The sequence below is a fragment of the Phyllobates terribilis genome, unplaced genomic scaffold, assembly GCF_046119375.1.
Source record: "Phyllobates terribilis strain yellow unplaced genomic scaffold, ASM4611937v1 Scaffold_7__3_contigs__length_470593459, whole genome shotgun sequence".
Classification (NCBI taxonomy): Eukaryota; Metazoa; Chordata; class Amphibia; order Anura; family Dendrobatidae; genus Phyllobates; species Phyllobates terribilis.
The window spans coordinates 88295633-88315895 of NW_027362767.1; the positions used below are offsets into that span (position 1 = coordinate 88295633).

The 20263-nt window shown below is 39.7% G+C and overlaps 1 protein-coding gene across 1 annotated transcript; it reads left to right on the forward strand.

Annotated features, from left to right (window-relative positions):
* The first annotated feature begins 16846 nt into the window (after positions 1–16846).
* On the forward strand, positions 16847–19757 carry NKX2-1 (NK2 homeobox 1). Its single transcript, XM_073637541.1, has 2 exons — positions 16847–17414; positions 18109–19757. The coding sequence occupies exons 1-2, from the start codon at positions 17042–17044 to the stop codon at positions 18771–18773; spliced, it is 1038 nt and encodes a 345-aa protein (XP_073493642.1). The 5' UTR covers positions 16847–17041; the 3' UTR covers positions 18774–19757.
* The last annotated feature ends 506 nt before the right edge of the window (positions 19758–20263 follow it).

Consider the following 20263-nt stretch of genomic DNA (forward strand, 5'->3'; position numbering starts at 1 on the left):
AATTTGGCGAAAATTTTGAAAATTTTGCAATTTTCAAACTTTGAATTTTTAAGCCCTTAAATCAGAGAGATATGTCACACAAAATACTTAATAAATAACATTTCCCACATGTCTACTTTACATCAGCACAATTTTGGAACCAAAATTTTTTTTTGTTAGGGAGCTATAAGGGTTAAAAGTTGACCAGCGATTTCTCATTTTTCCAACAAAATTTACAAAAACATTTTTTTAGGGACCACATCATATTTGAAGTCACTTTGAGGGGTCTTTATGACAGAAAATACCCAAAAGTGACACCGTTCTAAAAACTGCACCCCTCAAGGTGCTCAAAACCACATTCAAGAACTTTATTAACCCTTCAGGTGCTTCACAGAAATTTTTGGAATGTGGAAGAAAAAAATTAACATTTAACTTTTTTCACAAAAATGTTACTTTAGACCCAATTTTTTTTATTTTCACAGGGGTAACAGGAAAAAAATGGACCCCAAAATTTTTTGTGCAATTTCTCTTGAGCGTGCTGATACCCCATATGTGAGGGAAAACCACTGTTTGGGCGCACGGCAGGGCTCGGAAAGGAAGGAGCGCCATTAGACTTTTTGAATGTAAAATTTGTCTGAATAATTAGCAGACGCCATGTTGCATTTGGGGAGCCCCTGATGTGCCTAAACAGTGGAAACCCCCCACAAGTGACACCATTTTGGAAACTAGACCCCTTAGGGAACTTATCTAGATGTGTGGTGAGCACCTTGAACCCCAAGGTGCTTCACAAAAGTTTATAATATTGAGCTGTAAAAATAAAATTTTCACATTTTTCCCACAAAACCGTTTTTCATCCCTTAATTTTGCATTATCATAAGGGTAATAGGATAAATTGCACCATGAAATTTGTTGTGCAATTTCTCCTGAACACGCTGATACCCCATATGCGGAGGCAAATTACTGTTTGGGCGCATGGCAGGGCTCGGAAGGGAAGGAGCGCCATTTGACTTTTTGAATGTAAAATTTGTCTGAATAATTAGCAGACGCCATGTTGCATTTGGGGAGCCCCTGATGTGCCTAAACAGTGGAAACCCCCCACAAGTGACACCATTTTGGAAACTAGACCCCTTAGGGAACTTATCTAGATGTGTGGTGAGCACCTTGAACCCCAAGGTGCTTCACAAAAGTTTATAATATTGAGCTGTAAAAATAAAATTTTCACATTTTTCCCACAAAACCGTTTTTCATCCCTTAATTTTGCATTATCATAAGGGTAATAGGATAAATTGCACCATGAAATTTGTTGTGCAATTTCTCCTGAACACGCTGATACCCCATATGCGGAGGCAAATTACTGTTTGGGCGCATGGCAGGGCTCGGAAGGGAAGGAGCGCCATTTGACTTTTTGAATGTAAAATTTGTTTGAATAATTAGCAGACGCCATGTCGCATTTGGGGAGCCCCTAATGTGACTAAACAGTGGAAACCCCCCACAAGTGCCACCATTTTGGAAACTAGACCCCTTAGGGAACTTATCTAGATGTGTGGTGAGCACCTTGCACCCCCAGCTGCTTCACAGAAGTTTATAATATTGAGCCGTGAAAATAAAATTTTCACATTTTTCCCATAAAAAATGTTTTTCATCCCCTAATTTTGCATTATCATAAGGATAACCGGAGAAATTGCACCATGAAATTTGTTGTACAATTTCTCCTGAGTACGCCGATACCCCATATGTGGGGGAAAACCACTGCTTTGGTGTACGGCAGGGTTCGGAAGAGAAAGGAGCGCTATGTTGGCTGGGATAGGCAGCAGACACCATGTCACATTTGAAGAGTCGCTGACATGCCAAAACAGCAGAAACCTCCACAAATGACCCCATTTTGTAAACTACACCTCTCAAGGAATTCATCTAGGGAAGTAGTGAGTATTTTTTAATTTTTAAATTTATACCATTGGGCAGTGAAAAAATCATAATTATATTTTTACCACAAAAAAATGTTTTACCCTCAGATTTTACATTTTCACACAGGGCAATGGGTAAAAATGGTGCCGAAATGTGTCACACAATTTCTTCTAAAAGTGTCAATACCCCATATGTGGCTGTATCGTACCGCTTAGCCATACGGTGAGATCTGGGTGCTATTTGACAATTGGAGAACAAATTATTGTAGAATAGGCATTTGGATTTGGGAGCACAAAATTTTCTGAATTTCTTTTGGGGGGCAAGGGTCATTTTGCTTTTCCAGAGCCTTTCTGCTACCAGTAACTTGGAAGTCCCTTATATTTTTAACAGATGACGGACCTGAGTGGGGACTAGCTTTTTTTGAGGACTGAGTTGAAGCTTTTATTGGGAACATTTTACGTAACATTTATCCGGCGCTCTAGGCTGAGCACTTACATCGGGGTTTCCATCTAAATTTCCAAGTGATGTAATTCAGATGAAACCCCTGCAGGATCCATTCACTGTAATGAGGCAGCAGAGTTACTCTGGACACCGTCTGGCCTCTGTGTAGCGGTGTCCTTTTTTTCAGAAGTGCACAAAACTGTGGCCAGCCGCACTTTTATGCACGCCTAAAACAAATGACACCGTGGGATCACAGGCTAGACGGCGTCCACAGTGGCCTATATCTGTCTCATTACAGGGAATCTTCCGTCATGGGTTCCGGCTGAATCACGTATTTCAGAGATTTACACGGAAACTCTGGTGTAAGTGCTCAGCGCAGAGCACAGGATAAATGTGGGCAGAGCCTTACTGGGATCTTTGGGGACATAATAAACAAATCAGTAGCAGGTGAAGAATTGGTTTTATTTATTTTTTACGCCGTTCCTAGTGTGATATAACTGATTAGATTACTTTATTCTTCGGGTCGGTGTGATTACAGAGATACCAGATTGATATCGGGTTTTTATGACTGACAGCTGTCACACACTAAAAGACGCTTTTTTTGCAAAATCTAGTTTTTGCATCACCATATTTTGAGAGCTATAATTTTTCCATATTTCGGCCGACAGAGTCATGTGACGGCTTGTTTTTTGCGGGACGAGTTGACATTTTTATTGGTACCATTTTTGGGGACGTGACATTTTTTGATCGCTTTCTATTCCGTTTTTTGGGAGGTAAAATTAACAAAAACAAACAATTCAGGAATTGTTTTTTGAGTTTTTTTTTTATGCCGTTCTGCGTGTGGTAAAAGTGATCAGGCAGCGTTATTCTTCGGGTCAGTACGTTTACAGCGATACTACACTTACTGTATTTTTTTTATGTTTTGGCGTTTTTACACAATAAAACTATTTTATAGAAAAAAATATTTTTTTTGCATTGCTTTATTCTGAGCGCTATAACTTTTTTATTTTTCGGCTGATGGAGCTGTATGGCGGCTTTTTTTTTGCGTAACAAGATGACGTTTTCAGTGGTACCATTTTTATTTCTATTTTGTTTTTTGATCGCATTTTTTTCCACTTTTTGTTTGGCAATATGATGAAAAAGCATATTTTTTTGCTCCGTTTTTTATTTATTTTTATTACGGTGTGCACAGAAGGAGTTAATTAGTGTGACAGTTTTATAGCTCGGGTTGTTTCGGACGCGGCGATACCAAATATGTGTACTTTTTTTGGTTTTGTAAAAATATACGGATTTATTGGTTTAATATTTTATTTATTTATTTTTATTTATTTTGTGATTTTTTTATTAATAGTTTAAAAACTTTTTTTTTACTTTTTTTCACATTTTTACTTAGTCCCTGTATGGGACAATAATTTTTATTTTTCTGATCGCTGATCTCATGTAATGTAATAGACATATATTACATTACATGAGATCTTCACACAGTCAGTGTGTCCTGCCAGGCTTCAGCTGCAGCTGAGCCAGACAGGACACCATATATGGCAGATCTGGAGGCGGTCATGTGACCTCCAGCTGCCATAGCAACCCCAGGTCCTGGAAGGACACGGAGGTCTTCGGAGAGGTAAGTTGACGACCCCCTCTCCTCCTGCTGTCTCCTATATGCCGTGATCACTATAGATCACAGCATATAGATGACAGCTAAGGGTTAACATCACTGGGACCTGATCTAATCAGGTCCCGATGATGTTCCCTGTCAGAGCTAACGCTCTGCACCGGAATCGCAGCGCTTGCAGGACCCTAGGGGTCCTGAGCGCTGCGAGACCACCCACCGTTTTTAAACGTCGGCGCTGCACAGAGCCCGGCAAGCGCCGACGTTTATCTACAGTGGGCGGTCCTGAACCGGTTAAAGGACAGTACCTTGCCATATGTCCGGGTTGATTGCAGCGGCGGCAGATGGGTCGTCCGTCCTCGTTGTATCGGTCGCTGGGTCTTCCTCTGGCCGGTGGGGTCCTCCTTGGTCGACGCCACGGGATGTCCTCCGGTCCGGATGCCAGCTGGATCTTCCCTGGAGTGGAAACCTGTAAAGACTGCACAGTTCGGGTTAGCGCAGCAACGCTTTTAGCTAGCTCTTGGACCTGATGGTGCAGGTCTGGAGCCGGGTCATTGTTCAAAGCCTGCGCATCAGCTCCCACAGGCCCTGCCGACAAGGGCGCCGCCTCCTGGTGGTAAGTGGTAGTGGGGCGTCTGGGGGTCACAACGCCACCTGGTGCCGGTTCTCGAAGCACCCGGATGGCTCTGTCCTTGAACTGTGCAAATCCCAGATGAGGGTCCTGTAAGGCCATTGCCCGCAACTGGGTTCGGTGGGCATTGCAATATAAACCCTCTATAAATTGTTCAGTCAACAGCCTGTCCTCGTCTCCCACGCCGTCAGGGTCGGTCTGCTTAATGGCTCTCAGGGCCTCTTGTAGGTTCAGGGCATAGTCCCTTATACTCTCATGTGCCCGCTGTTTGCACCCGTAGAATCTAAGCTTGATCTCGGCTGAGGTGCGGGTATCAAAGGTGTCCCTCAGCCGGGTTAGTATCCCTGCGACAGTCCTCCCCCCAGGTGGCCAGGACTTTACCTCCCTTTGGGCTGCCCCGGTTAATTGGGCCACCAGGATGCTCACTTTTTGCTCCTCTGTGAGGGGGTACACCTGGAAGAGGCTATCCAGCTTTTCTCTAAAGTCATGCAGGGTATGTGACATGTGACTCCCCTGAGTACTGGGGTAGCCAGGCTGCCCCCGGGATATAGGGCATGGTGAAAGGCATGACCGCAACAGCGGTGGCGCTGGCGGGGGTTGAAGCGGTGAAGCTCTCCTCCGTATCCGGCATCCTTCTCCCCCCTAGTGGACCGTGGCCTACCTTGCGATGATCCTCTTCCGTAGGCCGCGGCTCCGCAGTGAATCGTCAGGGTTGAGGACCTTCCGTCACGCTCCTGTGACGTCGGCGTCTGCTGGGCTCCTTCCAGGACCTTACGCAACGTCCGGACGTGAGGCGGGGCTTCAGTTCTCGCGCGCTTTCGGAGTCCACGCCCCTCTTCTTCCCGCGCGGCGTCCTCAAGATGGCGTCCAATGGCGGGAAAACTCCACCGATGGCGGGAAGGAAGCGGAAGATGGCGCCGGATGGCGGGAATCTTCACCACAGGTAAGTTTGAACAGTCTTTTTCAGGCACGCAGTACCCGGTGGTTGCGGGCACGAAATCCTGCCGACTACGCCAAAAGTTGACGCGCCCCTGGGCCTGTGTCGCGCTGCGTTGCGCACGCGGGAGCTTACCCGGAGCCGGATCTCTTGAGGGTTGTAGTCTCGTGGCGGTGATCCGGTCCGTGCCCAGGGAGTCAGACTAAGTGGCGCTGTATTAGCGGTAGATGTTGGACGACTACGCCACCCGTTGAGTACAGCTAAGGAGCTGCTGCTGCAGGGCAGACCGCTGAGGCCGGTGGTAGGATTGTGCAGCGTGATAGTATAACCCCCAACGGGAGGGGTATGGCCTCAGGGCAGCCGATGTGGATGATGGGGGTAGCAGGAACCACTCGGAGACGGTACGGTGTAGTTCAGGGTCTTTACTGGTGACAACGATAGACCCTCCCGGAGTACTGGCTAGCGATTGGGGCCTGGTCAGTCCTTGAGCAGATGGGATCTCCCCTGGCCAGGCGGAGTTGTAGGCCTCCCAAACTAACGATACTCTTCTGGCTACCTTGCTAGAAGCGGGTATAAGTAGCCCACGTCCCTGAGTGTACCGTGTGGTGCTCACCCGTATGGCCGGTGACTCGGGGCCTTCTAGTTGCTTCCGCTCCACGACGGCGGTGCTGGTCCCACGCGTGTGACCGTGCCTTCGGGTTTCTGGGCCAGAGGACCTGCAATCCCCTGCCGGTCGGTTTCTGCTGCTGGATAGGAGTTAGTCCCCACAGCCTCGGACTCCGGGTCCGGTGATAAATCTTCTCAGTCAGGGCGAGCTCTGCAGCTGCCAGCCCCTGACTCTTTGTAACACTGCTCCCACAGAGCTCCTGTTGTTTCTTCCTATGCTGCTTCTCTTCTCTACTTCTGGCATGGCCCAGGAGCTGGGCCCAGCCGGAGCCACAGCTCCCTGTCAGCCCTCCTGGCTGAACTCTCCCTCTCAACTCTCTAACCCTGCCTCAGCCCCAGGTTTATACAGGGGAAGTTCTTCCCCTCCCAGGACTGGGCAGGAGGTGTGGCATGCATAGGATTCCTGACCAAGAGACCTCCCACCTGCTCTCAGACATAACATTGCCGTTACTGTGGAAACCAGACCCCTGGGGTGCCACACTTGCGCTAAAAAACTTAACAGGGGTTCAACACAGTCCTAGGAGATTTCAGAGCGTTATTCATGTCTTTTTCAGGTATTTAGAGGGTTTGCAGTATTGTACTTCCATGCAAATTTATTCATTTATTTGGCACAGATACATTTCGAAAAAACATTTGTCAAACTGTCTGAACTTGAATTTCAAAACATTCACTCATCTCTACTATTGGATATAATGTTTTTTAGTTGAATGAGACCAAAATACTCTTTGGTTTAAATGAGAAGTGTTATGTTTGGAGAAAATAAAAAACATTACATTCCAGCATAAAAGCTCATACCATCTGTGAAACACTGTAGTACTAGTATCATGGTTTGGGACAGTTTTGCTACATCTGAATCAGGGTGGCTTCCACTCATTGATGAAGCAATGAATTTTCTATGCACTAGTTATGATAATAAATTCCTCCAATCCCTCTGGATAGGATATCCTCTGGTATAAAGTAAGATAGGAAAGTGATCATGTGAATTAACTACAGATGAGCAAAGCTTGTGAAATTCAAATGCAAGTATTGCTGAATTTTTCCAAAAAGTGTAAATTGTGCTGAATTGCAAGTACTTCATTTGCCATGCATAGATTTGTATAACACTCTAAGGTCTCCTTGATGATATTTAACTCATATCAAGATTTTTAACTATGGATGAGTGAACCCGAACTGCAAAGTTCGGAGTTTGTACCTAGGTGTCCGGTGCTGAACTCCGAACACAGACTTCTCCCAGAAGTCCGTGTTACTGTTCGGAGTTCGAATGCTGAAGAAAATTTGTTGAAAGTCTGCAGCTCACATCAGACATGTCTCACATCATCACCCGTGAGACATGATTGCGAGTAACCGATGCAGCCTTGAGAACAATGTTACTGACATCATCGCCTGTGAGACAATCTAGAGAATCGCTGGACGTCGTGTGAACACCGAGCATTATGTCTTACCTGCTGGGATTATTTTTTAATAATAAATGGGTAAACCAGGGAATGTGTGGGGGAGTTTTTATTCAAATAAACTTTTTTTTCCTGTGTGTATTTTTTTCTTTTAACTTAGTAGGTTAGTAACGGGAGTGTCTGATAGACATTACACAGCTGACATTAACCCCAAAAACTATTCCCCCGATTGCCACCTCACCAGGGCAATTGGGAGGAGCCAAGGCTAATCGCCAAAATTGGCGCATATAATGGATGTGCCATTTCTCGGGCAGCTGAGGGCTGGTTTTATTCTGCGGGGAAGAGGCCAATACTCATGGGCCTTCCCAGCCTATTAATATAAACTCCCAGCTGTATGCTTTGCTTTAGCTTGTTATTAAAAATATTACGGGGGGGGGGGACCCACGTCATTTTTTTTACGGTCCCCCCATTTTTAATAACCAGAAAAGGCAAAGCAGACAGCTTTAATATGCTGGGAAGGTCTGTGGATATTGGTCCCTTCCTAGCATAATAATACCAGCTACCAGCTGTCTGCTTTCCCTTGGCTGGTTATTAAAAAAGGGAAGGTCCATGTAATTTTGATTTTTTTCATTCATTTATTTATTTATTAACAATTACAGTAAAACACACACACAAAGCAGTGCTCAACTCCTGCACTTGAACCTCCGCCTCTTGGTTCAAGATTATTATTATTGTCTTTTTTTTACTATGTTATTTTAAGTCATTTTCCTATCCACATTTGTTAGCAGGGCAATTGTCCTGCTCTTACCCCCATTTTGCTTCCTTTTTCAGCTCCCTTGCCCTTCCTTACTACAATAATTTTACATCCATTTTACAACACCAAAGTTTGGGTCCATTAGCTTAAACGGGGTTTGGGTCCCGGGTCAAGTTCAGGTCACGTTATGGTACCCGAACAGACCTTTGGTCTAAAATTTGGCCAAACCCGACGAACCCGAACTTCCACGTGTCCGCTCATCCCTATTTTTAACATAAACACAGCCTTATAAAAGTCAAAGTGATCTTCACATACTGAATATGACCATTGGTAAATGGATTGTAAACTTTCTCTAACTTCCAACTGTGAGCTATGATGTCTTTACATTATCCAGATTCACCACAAAATAGCTGCTGCTTTCCCTGCCTCAGATTTTATGCAGTCTATGATAGTCCCTCCTGATTGGCCACACAATACCATATGATGTGATAGATGTAAGGTATTATGGGAAGCCTGCTTAGCTAAGCCCAAGGTCATGTAAGCCTTCTCTAGCTGATGCAATCTTCTGCAATTAGTAAAATGGCAATTGCCACTTTGGGTGTTTCATGCAAATCGCATTGAAAATTGTTTAAATTCGCCAGGTTTTGCAGATTCCTAAAAGTCAAACAAAACTTCAAAACGATTTGCTCATCTCTAGATTCAACCAATGTAACATTTTGGATATCAAAGGGGTGGTCCAGTACTGAACATCCCTAGCTTAATCCATTTTGGACTCTTATTAGAATATATACAATGGATGCTCACCTCCTGCAGTGGCACCATTCCAGAGAGGTTAGCACCACTTGTGGAAGAGGGTATCCATTGTTTTGTTTTTTTTAACTGGGGTCCATAATTGATTTAGCTAGGAATGTCCAGTAGTGGACAACACCTTTAAAGTGGACATATTTCCAAATAGTAAATGATATAATTGTACAAATTAAAACTATCCCCATGAAGATGCCACTCAGGATGGTAAAGACTATGTAAAGTCCTCTCAGTCCCCTTGGCTGCCCGATTTCGGTTACATTAGCCCACTGTGCTCAGTAAATGGGAATGAGAGAGCACTAAAGGTCCTTTAACACAAACCAACCAGCGGCACTAAACAACCGCTGATCATCAACTTGTTTCCTGATAGGTGGTCTTTTAATAACCTGTTTAGACTTACAGACCATGCTTATCGATGTGCACTAACCGATCTTTGATTGATCCTTCAGTGAGCATAGGCCGACATTGTGCTCTGCAGCGCAGATCCTTGTCTATACAGAACAATGCGCTGCTGAGAACGATGAACGTGAGGTACAACAGATCATTTCATCCCAAGAACAAGCATTTTGTGTGAACGAAAAAAATCAGAAAGAACATCACATATAAATCACTATATTGTTTATAATGGTCCTGTAATCTTCAGATGGTTGGCAGTACTGATAGAACTAGTACAATGTTGTCACTGCATGGTGTTTATATTGATCTGTTAAAATAGTATTTTTTTTATTTAGTAATGGTTTGGTGGTACATTGTGTAGCGGTTGGTGTGGTAGTGGTGATCATGTAGTGGTATATGGGAAAAAATATACTTATTGGCTTAGGCCCTTGATCTTTTAAGACCCTAGCAATGCCCCTACAGAGTAACATAGTTAGTAAAGTTGAAAAAAATACAAGTCTGAACTATAACTTTATAGTGTTCTTCTAGAGGCAAGCAAATACCCCAATAAGGCAGATGCTAATTGTCTTAAATTAGGAGGAGAGATCCTTCCTGACTGCAAATATGGCAATCAAAATTAATTTCTGGATTAATAATATCCATCTCAAGAAATCTAGTACACATAACTATTTATATTATTACACTCAAAAAGGCAACAAGAAGCCTTTCAATAATTTATATAAATTAACCATACTTCAGCAAAAAATTCCATACTCTCACAGCTCTAAATGACCATTCATAGTACACGATTATCATGAACAAACATTCCTAGGAACACTCATTCCACGATAATCGTGTAATCTAAACAGGCAACCAATCACACAATGTATGAGAAAAACGCTTGTTCGTCAGGTGAAATGATCTTTTGTTTACCTATAAAGATCATTGTTCTCGGAAGTGCATTGTCCTGTGTAAACAACACCTGTGCTACAGAAAACAATGGCAGCCTATACGCATAGAACAATCTGTTACTGATCATCCTGTACGTACGTGAAGAGCGGTCTGCATGTGTAAACAGGCTATTAAATGACTGCCGATTAGCAAACAAGTAGCTCATTGGTTGAGTTGGTTCCAATCAATGTGCATGGCTCGGTCCATTGGCCACGTCAGTAATCTGTGGCTGCTGGACAGGTGCTGTGACCCATCTGCATCCGCAGCTCTTCTTTTGTGTAGTCTACATGATGTGACGTCATCATTGCAGCGTGACACACATGTCACATTGTGCCAGGCCAGCTAATCAAAACAAGAGCGCGGATGGATGCTGTCAGGTAAAAGATGGTTTTCAAGGCTCACTGAAATCAGATGGCTGATGTACTGGGTCATGCGAATCGATTCACGCCAACCAGTGCCGTAACTATAAACTTCGGGGCCCCGGGGCAAAACTTCATAGTGGGGCCCCTCAACATTTCAATCACTAGAGGTTGTGCGGAACGTGGTGAAGCCTGCTACCCATTGCTGTATACAACACACAGGCTTCACCACGTTCCGCAAGACCTTTAATAGATTTTGTTGTTTAAGATGCAAGTTTTAGAAGTTAAATATTCAGTGAATATGTTTGGAAAATTAATAAGGTGAATAATTCCAAATATTGAACAATTTTCAAATAACTGTATATGTTTATGAAATAGCAGGGCTTCTCACACTTTGTCACAGAGATATTTGTGTCTGCTGAGACTGTCTCCTCTCAATGATGCTGAGAGTTTGTTACAGTCAGTGTGCACTGTGCCTTGCCAACTCTCTGTGATCTCCAGACTAACATATTGTTACATATCTTGTTCTATGAGACTCTCCAGGCCAGTGCAGGTTTCCATTCATTGACAGCTGGCAGAGCTCCTGGAAATTATTGAAATGATAGTCTCTCCTGTCCTCCGGGTGACATTGTCTGACAGGAATATAGGAGCTGGGTATTTTATGAGAAATTAAAGTATTAAAATACAATTTTTTACCATCAGTTTGGGGCCCCTTGGGTGGTTGGGGCCCCGGGGCAGTGCCCCGGCTGCCCCGGTCGTAGTTATGGCCCTGACGCCAACTCTATTAATTGGCGGTGGTTTAGTACTGCCGATCGGCAAATGTAAACTGACTCTTACATCAAAGAATCCATAACATGCTGATGTTTGACGTTGATAGTGGTTCTTACATTGAAACATTATCAACAGCACCCAAATGTGTTAAAATTTTATTAACTATCAACAACTATCAATCTTTTTTTTTTTTTACTGATCTAAAGTTTTTTTTATTTCTATTCTTTAAAATTTTATATCATATTTCCTAATTCTACCAAAGAAAACATATTTGTTACGTGAAACAATTTTGATGATATTATCTAGTGATTACATGTGTAGCTCTGTGTCCTCGCAAGCCTGTGCTTTATGTGCATATGTACCTCTGTTTCTATATTCACAGATGTACGTATCTGCGTTTGCATACGTATACATCTGTATATAAGTGTTTATGACTGTGTGCTTAAATCTATGTATATACATCTATGTGTACATGTGTTTATATCTCTGTGTGTATTATTCTGTATATACACTATATTTGTGATGGTACACATGCCTATGTATATCCAAGAGTGTATAGTTGTATAACTATCTATGTCTGGGTGTTTGTGGATCTGATGGTGTGTTTGTGGACATGGATCTTTATTTAGTCACAAAGTCTATATTACCAAAGTTCATGTATATTCATATATATATATATATATATATATATATATATATATATATAATATATATATATATACATATATATATATATAGAGAGAGAGATATATATATATAGATATATATATTAATGGATCTGCATAATTTCCTAAAGTTACAAAATTGTGAAAAATTATTCTTCAAGGTATGTACTGAAAATGGATACATAAGTATCGGATAGTTACAGGAAGCTGAACTGACAAAAGCAAATTGTGAATGACTGCTGTAAGTATGTGAACTTTTGCACTTTCTAACAATACTCAATTAATGTTTTAATGAATAAAAACCTGAAGGATTAATATTCCATGTCTGTAGTATTAACAATAAACTAACCGAAATTCAATTAACCAAATTAAAATGTTACTTGTGTTCTACTAGTTTTTATAAACCCTGTCTGTTATGTACAGTCATATGCTGAGCTGTATAAAAGCCCCAGATAATATATATTGCAACAGGCATGGATGAATCTGGGTCCTTTTAAAAAATCTAACATTAGAGATATAATTAATAAGAGTATTTTGTATTGTATTTTAGGTAAGAATATATTTAAAAAATAGGTGCTAGGTGCAACAATGTATCAGTGCATTCCTAGTCTCCTCATGTCTGCTCAATAGAGGTGCTTCCTTTATGACAGAGGGTGATTTTATTCAGACTGGCACCAGGAGATTGACAAAGTTCTCCACTGTTCAGCATCTTAAGTGTGGATCGTGTGGGGTCAGGAGCTATTGAAGAAATTCCATTGAACTACAAAGAAGTACAATACTACCTGGAACACAAGGGGAAAGGGAGTCTAGAGATATGGTGCACCCAAAAGTATATTATTATTGTTATTATTAACACTAATAGAAGGGAAACAAATACATTTACAGAATATATAATATATTTGACTTCCTTTATGGAAATTATAATTTTACAATATACCACTAGACAGCTAGGTAGTAAGAAATGTACTATTTCATCTTATTTTATATATAATTATCTATGTACATTAGATAAAATGTGTGCATATATATATATATATATATATATATATATATATATATATATATTGTGCACACACAAATTTAGTTGCTATGCCTAATCAATATTTTACAAGTCTTATTGTATAATTAATCTGGAAATTACCTTGACTGTTAGCAAGGCTGGAAATATTTTTATTATTTCGGTGCACTTATCATATATTGTTAAGGTTAATTATGCTTCACTAATTGAGTTTTAGAGTGATATTTCCTCATACTGAGATCCTCTGTTTGCCCTGTCTTGTCCCATTTTTACCAATATTCTCAGAAGGTCCAGTCATTGCAAATCACTGAAGACTGGAGACGACAATTCACCGATTCTACTGGGAACTCACACAGCGCAGAGTGCCTTCACTGCACCTGAGAAATACTCCTATTCTTCTACAATTCCCTTTCTCCTTCTTTATTTAGACATTCTTTACACAGAATTATAAATTCTCCTCCTTTCCATCTTCAAATAAAATGATAAAATAGAAAGAAAATAGAGATTTGCAAGAAGGTTTTTGGATTTGTTATTGCGAGATCGACATTGTCGTTAAGGAAGAGTGTGTCTCTGTCAATGTGACAAGCTCACTTCTCACATGCAGATATGATAGACACATTCATACAATATAGAGGACTATACATCCCTGTTATGTGAAATCATTCCAGTACATTATAGAAATGTAAAAGAAAACGTGTGATTGACTGTGCATGTATGGGACAGAAGACATAATACACTACAGCAAGATATGGACAGAGACATGATAGATAGATAGATAGATAGATAGATAGATAGATAGATAGATAGATAGATAGATAGATAGATAGATAGATAGATAGATAGATAGATAGATATTTTGGATAATCAGTTACCAACCTGCCCATGTCTTCTCTGTGTATCTCAGGCTGGACTGAGGAAAAGTACCTGTATACAGAGGAGACACAGGAGGGCTTGTAGCAATGAGAGCTCCTTAGAGAGAAATCCCCATAACTCTTTACACTTCACAACAGAGAAGGTCTGGAGAGGCTGAGGCTACAAGGGCACTACCACATCGTTTCAGCATTTCTTCTACAGAATCACTCCCTGACCAGGGACAATGATATCTACAGACATATGATCAAATAGCTGACAATCCAAAGTATATTTATATGATTCCTTTATTCCAATATAAGTCAGCAAAGTAGAGACATAGTGTAAAACTAACAAAGAGACTACGTGGTAAGGATAGACAGGAGAATCAGAGCTAAATACCATTTCAAATTATCAAGATAAATACATAGATTAGATAGATAGATAGATAGATAGATAGATAGATAGATAGATAGATAGATAGATACTGTAATGATCTTTTTCTCACGTATTGCCACATTCTATCACACATTCTGGAAATATTACACTCATAAGCATCAATGACAATCCATATTATACTGTACTGCTGTAGTAAAGCTAAAAACAAAGGTAAAAGCAATGAGATAGATACAGAAATGTAGTAATACTGTGGCGCGTAATAGAGGTATAATAAAGTAAAAAGATAAGGGTAAAAAAATAATGCAGCAGTTAAATGGATTCTTTGTATGTAGATTTTGTACATGCTGCAGTTGTGGTGATGGATGTAGCAGATTTGAAGTTGTCATTTATCTGTTTGATGCTATATCCTTTAGTTTTGTCTAGGTTACCTACAATCCTATGCAAAACCTTCACATAACACTTGATAGGCTGTGTCTAATGTTTGACAAACTCAGCTCTGCTACATTAATACACAGGAGGTTGCTTTCCACCGGATTGATGGGTTAGGAGGAGGGCAACAACATCGTCATAAAGTATGTGTGTGGAAAGCTCACCTCTTGCAGTGATTTGAAGCACAATCAATCCCGGGGTTGTACTTGAGGGATGTGATAGAGAAAACCCCACTTTCCCCTAGCGGTTCCTTGACTAGTGGTGAACAAGAGCTTCCCAATTGAAGCCAATGATCCTCATGTAGTAATATGCTGCAGCAGCACAAAGCAGCCGGCCATTTATACCAGCACTCTAGACAAAGATATTTAGTTATTCCTGGGTACCAAGTGCACTTTTGCATTTTTAAGTATGAGCCAGTATAGTATAAACACATTCACAAGAGCAATTACTAAATACTTCTAAAATGCTCCAAAGTCATTGGGTTAACAGCACAACCTCTACTGTGCAGCTCTTAATATGAGAATTTATTAGATTACATCCAAACGATGTGACCTATACCAATATCTCTCGCTTCCAATTCGTTCAAAGGGAATTCGTGACACCAGAAGTCACAGAGATAGATAGATAGATAGATAGATAGATAGATAGATAGATAGATAGATAGATAGATTAACAGACAAATGACCAGCTAATGCATAATGCATATAATGCATATGACACTTATAATTTAGTGGAAACACTTGAATTTGGGAAAATCTTACATTACTAAGTTTTATTTAAGATTTGCTTTGTTTGTTATCGTTCTACGATAGATAGATAGATAGATAGATAGATAGATAGATAGATAGATAGATAGATAGATAGATAGATAGATAGATAGATAGATAGATAGATAATGGAGTGACTTATAATAAATTAAGCAAACGGATTTGGGAAGATGGCAGATGTAGAATTATACAGTTTATATACATATATAGAACAGATATACAAAAAGATATCCACAATAAAATAGACATAACAGATGAATATATAAAAACATCGATATTTAGATTGATAGATAGAATAACAGCCAGAGTTGTACACGACAGACTGAGAGATAGAAATGATATACAATTACATGATAGATAGATAAAATATAGATAATGAATAGAAAGATAATAGATAGCTGATATATACATAGATGATAGATAGACAGATAATAGATGTATAGATGGATAATAGATAGACAGCTAGTAGATAGATAGATAGACAGATAATAGATAGATAGAAAGATAATATATAGATAATATGTACATAGATAGATAGATAGATAGATAGATAGATAATAGATAGATGATTGATAGATAGATGATTGATAGATAGATAGATTGATAGATAGGACTTAGATAGATAGATAGGACTTAGATAGATAGATAGATAGATAGATAGGACTTAGATAGATAGATAGATAGATAGATAGATAGATAGATAGATAGGACTTAGATAGGTAGATAGATAGATAGATAGATAGATAGGTAGATAGATAGACAGAACGATAATATATAGATGATATGTACATAGATAGATAGATAGATAGATAGATAGATAGATAGATGATTGATAGATAGATGATTGATTGATAGATAGATAGATTGATAGATAGGACTTAGATAGATAGATAGATAGATAGATAGATAGATAGATAGATAGATAGATAGATAGGAGATAGATAGTTTAGATCCACAGACTAAGGCATTATGGCAATCTCCAGGTGCAGGCGGCTATGAAGCAGAGTTAGCTGTGTGGCTATAAGGTGTTCTGGCTATTATTCTGATTACCTTGTGATCAGCATGTGTGAGCTCATTATAAGCGCAGGCTCAGGCTGTATTGTCTGGGCTCACTGCTGGCTCCGCCTCTGCTGCCTAAAACCTGGCTCTTGCCTAAAACAAACGCAAAGAAACCTCTGAGCTGCACTCAGCCCAATTAAGGCGGACTTTACGTGTACACCCAACAAGAGCCTCGGCGCTACGGCAACAGCACCACAAGATTTGGCAAAAAAAAAAAAAGGGAAAAAAAAAGGGGAGAGAGAGGGAGAGATCTCTTTCTTTTTTTCTCCCAGCCTCAGAAACATGTCGATGAGTCCCAAGCACACTACTCCCTTCTCAGTGTCTGATATCTTGAGTCCTCTGGAGGAGAGCTACAAGAAGGTGGCTATGGAGGGCACTGGCTTGGGGGCTCCCCTGGCTGCCTACAGGCAATCTCAGGTGTCTCAACCTACTATGCAGCAACATGCCATGGGCCACAATGGACCAGTCAGTGCTGCCTACCATATGACAGCTGCGGGGGTTCCTCAGCTATCCCACACCACTATGGGGGGCTACTGCAATGGCAACCTGGGCAACTTGGGCAATATGAGCGATCTACCACCTTACCAGGAGACTATGAGGAATAGTTCAGCTACTGGTTGGTATGGAACCAACCCGGACCCAAGATTTTCTACAAGTAAGTATTTACAGTTTACTGCTACTATTACCCACACACACACATATATCTGCACATAAATATACAAATACATAGAAGTGAATTTTACTAATGTATATATATATATATATATATATATATATATATATATATATATATATTATAAAACTAGAAATAACCTGTAACATGTTCTGCTTCCAAATATTACTATTTGCTTCTTTACTTTATCATCTATGCTGAACATATAAAGTTTTACAATAAAAAAAAAGATATGAAAATAAGCATAGTAAAAAAAACAACAACTAAATGATGACTATAGTTGCTAATTAATTGTACAGCTATCGAGATTAGTCTACTGTGAGTGAATCTACCATGATTGTGCAGAGATGCTTTGAAAGCTATTAAATTTTGTCAAATTATTTTAAATTATTAGTATAAATTATCTAATATGATTGTTGGATGTGCTATACTATTATACTATTATGTTGTCATAATAATGATGATTGTATTAGTGTGCATTCTTAGTTCACAACCTGTAAATTTACAAAACACAGGTATATGTGTATATATATATATATATATATATATATATATATATACATACATATATATATAAATTACACACGCATATTATGATATATACTATTCTTGCATCATTTTATGTATACAATCTTCCTCATATGCCTTACCATTTTATTTTTGTTTGATTTTTTAGTCTCACGTTTCATGGGTCCCTCCAATGGAATGAATATGGGAGGTCTTGGCAATATGGGGTCATTAGGAGATGTGGGTAAAAGTATGGCCCCACTTCAGAGCACCCCTAGAAGAAAACGTAGGGTATTGTTTTCTCAGGCCCAAGTATATGAACTGGAAAGGAGATTCAAACAACAAAAATACCTATCTGCTCCAGAGAGGGAACATTTAGCCAGTATGATCCATCTGACTCCAACCCAGGTAAAGATCTGGTTCCAGAACCACCGCTACAAGATGAAAAGACAAGCCAAGGACAAGGCAGCACAACAGCAGATGCAACAGGACAACAGCTCTTGTCAGCAGCAGCAATCTCCAAGGCGGGTGGCAGTTCCAGTGTTGGTTAAGGATGGCAAGCCATGCCAGGCAAGCTCCAATACCCCAACAACTGCTCTTCAGAACCATCAACAGCAGTCAGCCACAGGTCTCACAGTTACCACCAATGGCTTGGGGCAACATCAAAGCCACCAAACAAACAGTGCAGGCCAGTCTCCAGATATGGGTCAGCACTCCAGCAGCCCATCAAGTCTCCAGAGCCAGGTCACCAACCTTTCTCACCTAAATACTTCTAGTTCTGACTATGGCACAGCCATGTCCTGCCCTACCTTACTATATGGTAGGACATGGTGAATAAAACCCAGTTCCCTCTGTCCCCAGACAACCCTTCTCCTCTCTTAAAAAAAAAAAGATGAAAAAAAAAATTTAAAAAAACTGCAGTACTTTAGGGGGGATGGATTTATAAGAGGGTTTCTCTGAGCAATCCAAAAAGAGAAGGGGAAGGATAGAGGAGATAGCTATTAATCTGGATGGATGGTACTCAAAATGTCAGACGAAAAGGAGGATTGGACTTCAAACTACCTTCCCGAGTTACCTGCTTGTACATAGGGCTACACTGATTGAAGATTTGGGGTTAATCCACTCACTCCGCTATTAAAACTGAAGAGCGATTATATTTTATTTTTTATGTTCCTTGTGACATTGTAACTTTCACTCTGTTGGACTATTTGGAATATTTAGTTTTTAGTAGCCTGTATATTTGGTTGTTAAAAAAAATTAAGAAAACCCAAATTTGTTCCCTTTTTATTAATATTGAAATATTTCACACGAATTTGGTTCCCCGATCAGAATTATTTTGGCTGCCGTACCTTCTTTAGATGTAGGTCACTCACATCTAATAAATGTAAATGATGCTCATTTAAAAAAAAAAAGTGCCATAATTTATTTTCTACCTTTATTATTAGATTATTTTATTTCATCTATATTTTTTTCTATAAGTGTTTGTATGGAGAAAGGTAATCTGATATCTATTCTAAAATCTGAATAAAATGCAACCTCTTCACCTAGAAATACTCCTGGGCCATTACAGTGATTTATAGATGTCACTTTTTATTTGTTTGCTTGCCAGGCTATAATTTAAAAACGTATTGAATAGAAAACAAAAACCGAATCAATACGTTATGTCTTTGACATGGCGAACTATGTAGAACGGAACTCAATTTTATTCTCCAGTCTGTCCTTTTTTATATTGCTTGTTAAACTATCAGTTATATTGTATTCATGCACAGGGATAATTTATGAAACCTCGCTAAGCCCACTGGATTTATGTGACACCAATTTATTATTAAACAGGTGTATGATTCTTTCATGATATCATTGTTCTTTTGTCCTTATTGGTGGACTCTTTTTATAAAGTTTCCTCAATTTTATTTTTTTATGTTACTTTAATGAAGGGATACAACTAAAAAAGAAATATAGCAAAATAAAACGATGCATTATTATGTGAGATAATATCTGTCACTGCGCAGATTAGTGCTCCGTGAGAAAATATATGTGAGAGCAATTTCTATAGTAAAATGTAAGGATAACAGATTTTGTATGCCAATAGACAGATATCTATCCACATATACATATATTGCTCTATTTACTGTGTGTGCTTATTTCATAAAGATATATATTTTTATATGTCCGTGTGTATATATACATATATATATATATATACATATATATATATGTATACTTATGTGTGGGTATATTTATATCTATATATACCTATGTGTGTCTGTATATATATGTATGTATGTATGTATAAATATACCTATGTGTGTATATATATATATATA

What these genes read in the sequence shown, in the direction of transcription:
- NKX2-1 (XM_073637541.1), top strand. Translation starts at nt 17,042, where the DNA reads ATGTCGATGAGTCCCAAGCACACTACTCCCTTCTCAGTGTCTGATATC. An exon ending in GGACCCAAGATTTTCTACAA is followed by an intron (nt 17,415 to 18,108) that starts GTAAGTATTTAC and finishes TTGATTTTTTAG; the next exon opens with TCTCACGTTTCATGGGTCCC.